This window comes from Erythrolamprus reginae, chromosome Z (assembly GCF_031021105.1).
Source record: "Erythrolamprus reginae isolate rEryReg1 chromosome Z, rEryReg1.hap1, whole genome shotgun sequence".
NCBI lineage: Eukaryota > Metazoa > Chordata > Lepidosauria > Squamata > Dipsadidae > Erythrolamprus > Erythrolamprus reginae.
Window position 1 is genome coordinate 146206255 of NC_091963.1, and position 8977 is coordinate 146215231.

General features: G+C 40.1%; 1 gene segment (V, D, J or C); it reads left to right on the forward strand.

Moving 5' to 3' along the window:
* Window positions 1-4489, forward strand: part of LOC139154462 (Ig gamma-2C chain C region-like) — a 96410-nt gene extending 91921 nt beyond the window's left edge. Inside the window, 3 exon segments of the C gene segment in view lie at window positions 434-760; window positions 3360-3689; window positions 4034-4489. Coding sequence covers window positions 3521-3689; window positions 4034-4368 — 504 coding nt within the window.
* The last annotated feature ends 4488 nt before the right edge of the window (window positions 4490-8977 follow it).

An 8977-nucleotide genomic window follows, 5' to 3' on the forward strand; every position in this document is an offset into this window, starting at 1 on the left:
TGAGAAGACCAATTGATGAAGGATAGGGGTTGTATTAGGCTACTACCCAAGGTGTTTCTCCACCCTGGTCTACTAAATAATAGTTAAGATTTAAGATTTTAAGATTTAATTGGATTTGTATGCCTCCCCTCTCCGAGGACTCGGTGCAGCTCACAGCATATACAGTAACAACAATCCAATTAATTATACATTAAAAACAGACTATAAAATTCTAAGTTAAAAAATCTATAAGGCGAGGAGGGGGGGCAGTACAAGAGAAGGCTCTTCCCCTAGGTCCTGCCAGCCGACATTGTTTGGTCGACAGGACCCTAAGGAGACCAATTCTGTGGGACCTCACGGGTCTCTGGGATTCGTGCAGCAGAAGGCGGTGTCGGAGGCTGTCTGGTCCTATGCCATGTAGGGCTAAATGTTTCATCTAATTCCTCCTCCTCAGGCACTCAGACTCGTCTTCCTTTGGGCCCTGAGATCAATGTCTTCCATTCTTCATGCGGTTCCAGAGATGGGTCCATACAGTTGTGGTGCCAGATTTCAGGCTTCTACCCCAAACAACTGGACATTGAATGGAAGGTGGGCAGCCGCTCTGGATCGCTGCATCCATACAATTATCCTCCTTGGCAGAATCCTGGCACATATACCTTCAGTACCGCCAGCGTAGTCAACATTACCCAAAGTGACTGGCTGGAAGGAAAAAGTTATTACTGTGAAGTAACCCACACAGCATCACAAACCAAGGTGAAGGGCAAAGCCAAGAAATGTGAAGGTAATCATGACGTTTATTTATTTTATTTATTTTTATTTATTTGTTTGTTTGTTTTGTCAGGTCCATATTGGTGGTATGCAAAGATATAATAATATTATTAATAATAATAATAATATTCATATACATGATGTTAGTAAAAAAATCATACTCTGATTCATCAAAAATTCTGGCAAGGAGTTGAATAAAATATAAATATATATAAACAACAACAACAACAACAAAATCCCTGGTTGATATCCAGGATGCTATCAGCAATTCATGTCAACCATCCATGGCAGTTAGTAATATTTGTGATACATTGTTAAAATGTTCATTTGACTGAAACAATGACAATGACAATGACAATAACAATCACAATAACATAATAATCTGCACTACTCAGAAGATCATACAACTTGGTTGATACATAGGATGCTGGCCGCAACCGGTATCAACTATTAGCATCAGACAATGATATTTCTTACACGTTTTTAAATGTTCAGTTGATTGAGTTTCATGTTTAATGAATAAAAGACAACAACAACAACAATAACAATAATAATCAGAATCGAAAAATCAACTAATGACCCTAAATGCAGACTTTGCATTTTGATGAAACCATTGATCAGATCCTCAGCAGCTGCAAGAAAATTGCACAGACTGACTGCAAACCGAGGCACAACTATGTGACCATAGTTGGAACCTGTTCCACAAACATTAGGACAGAGGGCAGAAAGCACTTATGCACACCCCTTACTGACCTCTTAGAAACCAGGAGAGGTCAAACAAGGGCAAAGTTTTGACTTGTATAAGTCAGAAAACCCAAGGGGGAGACTAGCTCACTTTTTTGTAAGACCTTTGTAGAAATCCATAATGTTTTCAATAAATCTTCATTAATTTAGGGCTTCTTCACTATATTTAGGAAGAGGAAACCCAAAGGTGGTTTTTTTTTCCAAGAGACAGGTGGACTTTCTGGTTTTTTCTTTAAAGAGGTTTCGCTTCTCATCCAAGAAGCTTCTTCGGCTCTTCTTCAGCTTCTTGGATGGGAAGGGAAATGCCTTCAAAGAAAAAAACAAAACCCAGAAAGTCCAATTGCCTCTTTTTTTAAAAAAAGCACCTTTGGGACAACTATGACCTGGACAGCTGAGAATATTTATAGACCAGGAGGGGGAACTTTTTTTCTGGCTCAATTAGAGCTTGTGGTGCTTCAGTGGTTAAAAAGCAGTATTGCAGACTTACTCCCTGCTCACTGCCAGGAGCTTGATCTCCTGATCGGATCACGTTTAACTCAGCCTTACATCCCTCTGAGACCAATAAAATGAGGACCCAGATGGTTGAGGGTATTATGCTGACTCTGTAAATCGCTTAGAGAGGACTGGGGCTACCTTTGAAGAGTGTTCGGAAACTTCAGATCGTGCAGAATGCAGCCTCAAGAACTATCGTGGGGCTCCCTATATTTGCCCATGTTTTGTCAACACTCCGCGGCCTGCATCAGTTTCCAGTCACAATTCAAACTGTTGGTAATGATGACCTATAAAGCCCTACATGGCATCAGACCAGAATACCTTCGGAACGGCCTTCTGCTGCACAAATCCCAGCGACCAATAAGATCCCACAGAGTGTGCCTTCTCTGGGTCCCGTCGACCAAACAATGTCGTTTGGCGGGCCCCAGGGGAAGAGCCTTCTCTGTGGCGGCCCCGGCCCTCTGGAATCAACTCCCCCCAGAGATTAGAATCGCCCCCAACCTCCTTGCCTTTCGTAAATTACTGAAGACCCACCTATGTAGCCAGGCATAGGGAAATTGAGATACCCCCAGGCTTGTATAGTTTATGTATGATATGACTGTGTTGTATGGTTTTAATGATGGGGTTTTTTAGATGTTTTTAAAATATTGGATTTGTCACTTGTTATTATTGTTGTGAGCCGCCCCAAGTTTTCGGAGAGGGACGGCATGCAACTCTAATAAATTATTATTAAATTATTATTATTAAAGCACTGTGAAATTATGTATAAGTTTAAGTGTTTTTGCTGTGGATTTATATTTACTAAACTCAAAAGCAGCTCTCATATAGATCAGATCAAGAGTGTATTGGTCGGGGAACAAGTGGGAGCTGGCTAGGGAACTGACATCATAGTTCCCTCTAAGCTGAGCAGTGAGCAATCGCTCACTTAAAAATCATCATCAACTCAGAGTTTTCCAAACCTGCCCAGAAGCCAAGAGGGAAAGAGTGAGAGGGAAGGAGAGAGAGAGGAAGAGAGAGAAACAGATAGAAAAAAGAGAGGAAGGAAAAGATAAAGAAAAAGAATGGGAGTAAGGAAGAGAGAAAGAAAATCAAAATCTAGTTTGAAACTAGCTCAACTATTTAAGTGGCATTTTGATATTGATAGAGTTGCCCTATTGTGAGCTCACTGTTATAGACACACAGTACAGTATTTTATTTCGAAATTCTCTGAGGCAAAACGGGGTGGGTTTTTTATTTGTTTGTTTGTTTGTTTGTTTAATATTTCTGTGCCGCCCAGTCCCAAAGGGACTGCCGCTCAGACACTATACTTTTCCGCCCACCCCCCAAAAAAATTAGAGGGAACACTGACTGACATTATTTTATATTTTTATCCTTAGATGGAAGCAGTTGTCCCTCTGGAGATATTAATGTATATATTCTGCCCCCAACACCAAGAGCCTTGTACATTGATAGAAACAGCAGGCTCAGCTGTGTTGTGAACAATCTAGCAAATGAACAGGGGTTGAAAATTATCTGGTCTCGGGAGAAAAATGGACACATGAATCCTAGTATAATGGAAACAAGAGAAGAAGAAAATGGTACCTACACTGTTCTCAGCCACCTCAGCGTCTTCCCTCAAGAATGGGAATCGGGAGAGGCTTTCACCTGTACAGTGGAACATCCATCCTTTGTTACCCCTATCACAAAGAACATTTTCAAAACCGGAGGTAAGGAGAAATTTAAATTGTTCACCCTTATGGGGGACTAACAACTTGTTTTCATTTGTATCGAGACATTGTAGAACAATGACTGTAGTATGCGGTGTGCGATGCAAACTTGGAGACATGAAAAGGGCGGCATCAACAATCCAGAATATTGGGTGGATAAGTAACCAGGATAACAAACTTTGCATCAGTCATAGTCATAGAACGGCCTGCTAACCATGCCTTTGTGATATAAGTGAACAATGGCTAAAATAATAATAGTTTAGCAAGAGATGTCAACCATTCATTGCTACCACTAATTTCTCCTACATTTCATTATTGTTTTTCTTTCCTCAAACTTTATCTAGGCAAGAGCGTTGCACCCAAAGTCTATGTCTTCCCTCCTCACCGAGATGAGTTGAATCCAGGGACAAAGGTGTCTCTTACTTGCATGATAAATGGTTTTTTCCCAGCTAAGGCTGAAATACAGTGGCTAATGAATCATAATCCCCTGCCACAAGACAACTCTGTGACCACTCCAGCTTTGAAGAATAAGCATGATGATACCTTCTTTCTATACAGCAAAGCTACTATCTCCAGAACTGATTGGGAAGAAAGTGCGTTCACTTGTATGGTGGTCCATGAAGCCCTTCCCATGAAGTTCACCCAGAGGAACATCTCAAAAACCCAGGGTAAAAAATGAACCAGCTGCTCGGTTTCAATCCCTCCTAGATTTGCCTCTAGCACTCTCAGACCAAATGGTTAATGATTTCCTTGCTCACCAATTTCACATCTGGATGAATAAAAGCAGACCATCTCAGAAATACCGCAGATTCTGTTCTTGTCTCCTTAAGGATGAGATCTAGAGGGGGAAAGGGATCTGTTTGGAAAAAGAAGAGTCAAGGTTTAAGGCTGGCTTATTGTGTTGGTTGGTTGGTTGGTTGGTTGGTTGGTTGGTTGGTTGGTTGGTTGGTTGGTTGGTTGGTTGGTTGGTTGATGTAATTTCTACAGCTGCCCATCTCTGTAAATGAATCTGGGCTGGTCACTGTTTTGATAATCCAACAAAATGTAATAATAATAATAATAATAATAATAATAACAACAATAACAACAACAATAATAATAATAATAATAATAATAATAATAATAATTTATTACATTTTTATGCCGCCCCTCCCCGAGGACTCAGAGCAGCTCACAACAACAATTGTAATTCATCATGTAGTTCATGATGTTTCTGCATGAATCCCATAGAAAGCCAATGGATGTAGCTGGGTTATGGGGAGGTACCCCAAATTAACCTCACTGCAGACCTGTGCTATGAAAAAAGAAGAGGCATCTACCCAACCTGCTGAGTTTTGGGGTTCAGTGAAGATTTCAACCCATTTTTCTGTCCTAGGCTTTTCCCAAACCATGAAGCAGATTCCTTGCCCTGATTAATACCTTTTATTCAATGTACAAAGTGTACATCGTACAATGTACAATGTCTCTCCAGCAAAGTCTTTCCTCTCCCATAGTCTTTTGAGATAGTTCACAATTACCAATCTTTATCAAGTTTGGAGAGAGAATAGCCAGGCCAATATCTCTCAGATGTCACAATTCCATTGCAAGAATCCTCAAATGAATTAATTAAAATTGTCTCCTGCAAACTCCCCTCCCCATTCACGCCTCTTTTATTCTCTATGGGAGGGGCCATTCATCATCCACTGGTGGCCTTACTCCAAGTTGACCCTTGGCATCTCTGTACATGCACACATTGGGAACAGGCTCCAGCTGTTCGTCTGCCTCACTGATGTCTGACTCCACAGGCAACTAATAACTATTAGATTGCCCTGGCCCCATCTCTGCCTCTGACACAGAGCACTCATCCGAGCCCTCCCCAGATTCCAGGACTGCCCCAACCTTCTCACTGTCTGAATCTGCTTCCAACTCTACTGGCCATTGGTGGGCTACAACACCCATCACATTCTAGGACAATGATCCTTTACTGTTTGCTCCATATCCACTTTCCTCTTTTCTTAAAAGCCTTTCTCTGTATTTGTCCATTTAGCCCAATAGCAAAGAGTCAAAGTAGCCAAAGTACATATAATTGTAATTATCTACTAAAAAAAATCCCATCATTGCAGATCCAGCTACGTCCCTTGGCCAACTTCCTCTTAGCCACAATTTCTCCATGGACTAATCAATTTGTGCACAGTAATAGTGTTCTCTGCAGGTCTATATTCTACACTTAATTTCAATATCAACAATTCAAATCCAATAGAAAAAAATCCAGAGAATCATCAAGGTAGCATCTCAGTAAGCTATTACAATACAAGGATGTTATGATCAACAGTAAAAAAAAATAAATGGTCCAGTAAGGGAGAGTTCCAGTAATGGCCTTCAATTACCTTTGCTACCAGTTCAGAGATGTGGAGGTGCACACTTCTGCCCATACACTGATCGTCTATAATGAAATCCAGGTGGATGGATTTCCACTGTCACTGCTAGCGGTTTGCCTGAACCAAGGCAAACTAGTAGCAACTCACCACTGGAGTCTTCCAAAGGACCAACTATGGTAGGGATTCTGAGTTTGCCAAATAATTAATACAACACCAAGAAGCAAATATAAAATCAAGGGAGGGGGGAGGGAGGGAAGAAATGTTTAATTCAAATTACTAAACATGAGAGATTGAATAACAAGGGAAAATAAATCAGGAAGGGCATTCAATTCCTAAGATATCCACATTCAGAAATTCAAACCTACATGGTAGAGAAACAATTGTTCTCCAGAAATACTTCCAAAACCTACTGATGATCAGGGCAAATTAAAAGGACAAAAAGCAATCAATTAAAATGTTCTATCAAAATTCACTGGTGGGTTATTCAAAAATTACATTGGATAAAATCTATATTAACACAAAAAAAGGAGATATTGCCTCAAAACCTTTGCCATTTCAGATGTCATTTCAAGAGAGAACAACAGAGTTGAAAGATACCTTGGAAGTCTTCAAGCCCAACCCAATGCTCAACCCAACCCTACACCATTTCAGACAAATGCTCATCCAATCTCTCTTCAAAAAGCAGCAGTGATGGAGCACCCACAATCTCTACAGCAAGCCATTCCTTAGTTCCAACTAAGGAAATTTCTCTTTAGTTCTAGGTTTCTTCTCTCTTTGTCTAATTTCAACCATTGCTCCTTGTTTTGCCTTCTGGTGCTTTGGAAAATAGATTGTTTCCCCTCTTCTTTGTGGCAGCCCCTGAAATACTGGAGCACTCTCAACATGTCACCCCTAGTACTTCTTTTCACTAGACTAGACATTCCCAGTTCCTGCAACCATTCTTGATGTTTTAGTCTCAAATCCCCTAATCAATGCAGACATGATAAACAGAGATTATCCAGCACCCAAGAACACCTATAAACATTAAACAGTAAGATATCTCAGTTTGGACATCTGTTTACAAATTGAAATATTAATAATAACATTTCATTATATTGATCAACATCAGAACACATCTAATATTTTTCTGTGGCTTATTTTTTTAAACAAATTCATACTCTGATTCATCAAAAATTCTGGCAAGGAGTTGAATAAAATATAAATATATATAAACAACAACAACAACAACAACAAAATCCCTGGTTGATATCCAGGATGCTGTCAGCAATTCATATCAACCATCCGTGCCAGTTAGTAATATTTGTGATACATTGTTAAAATGTTCATTTGACTGAAACAATGACAATGACAATAACAATCACAATCACAATAACATAATAATCTGCACTACTCAGAAGATCATACAACTTGGTTGATACATAGGATGCTGGCCGCAACCCGTGTCAACTATTAGCATCAGACAATGATATTTCTGACACATTTTTAAATGTTCAGTTGATTGAGTTTCATGTTTAATGAATAAAAGACAACAACAACAACAACAATAACAATAATAATCAGGATCGAAAAATCAACTAATGACCCTAAATGCAGACTTTGCATTTTGATGAAACCATTGATCATATCCTCAGCAGCTGCAAGAAAATTGCACAGACTGACTGCAAACCGAGGCACAACTATGTGACCCATAGTTGGAACCTGTTCCACAACTACCATCTACCAGTGGTATAGAACTGGTGGGATCATAAATCTGAGAAAGTAGTTGAAAACAATCATGCCAACATACTTTGGGACTTTCAAATTCAAACTGACAAGGTTTTGAAACACTATGTTTCAGAACATTGATTACAATGAAAATAACGCTTACTGAATGCAGGATTTCATTAAAAAAAACCCTCCATTTTTATTCTCCTGTCTTCCGTATTCAAAATACAACACAGACTGTCACATTCCTCTCTCTTTATTTTTAGCAATTAGAGCACACAAATTTTCCTCCATGCCTCCTCCCTTATCTTAAGATTTATGTCTATACAGCTTAGTTCAAAAGCACCAGGAATAGCTGTGAAATAACAAAGAATAAGATAACTCACTCCAGAGCCAAAATGACACATGTCCCCTGATAGATTTACAACATTGAAAACTCCACCCTTCTTCCCCACTGGCGCCCTGATGTGACGAATATATCACTCCAGTAATTAACCCTCTCCTCCCCTTAATATCTTTTCCCTAACACCTGCTCCCTGTGCCTTTGAACTCTTCTGAAGTGAGGATTTAACCAGCAATTGTCTGTCTCTTCTTCACTGGAGTCTGGACTCATAGAAACATCTTGTGGCTGACCTCCCACCTGTTCTGATACCTGTAACCCAGGGCCTGCCACTAATTCATAAACACTATCTGTATCAGAGTCATCAAGCTCTTCATCATGCTCCAACTGACCAGGAGTACGTACAACACCATCCCCCTCCTCAGGGTCCCTCCCCTCCCCTGAAGGAAAATTAGGGTTAGGTTTATCAGGAAAATGAACATGAAAGTTAGCAATCAAATGAGGAGCATGAAAGTCATGAGCATCCATCCAGACAGTGGTATCAGGCCCACCTCCAGACCATTCCACCTGGTACTGGAAATGGTCATTGAGCCAACGAGAGTCCCGGATGCTAGTAATGTCCAAGCGGCGTAGTGGAATTTGAAGGGTGGGCTCTGGGTGGATGGGAGTAGGAATGGCAGGGCCAGGAATGGGGAGTCGAAGTGGAGAGTCAGGGGAGACTGGAAGTAATAGTGTGCAATGAAAAACAGACTCAGGGTGGCTTACAGCAATGTAATACACAATAAAATGCAATAATAAAAAAAGTCAAAATTAATACTAAAACATTAAAATAATAAAAGCAATAAAATCCCCCACAGCAATCCAATCAACCAAACATACATACCTAT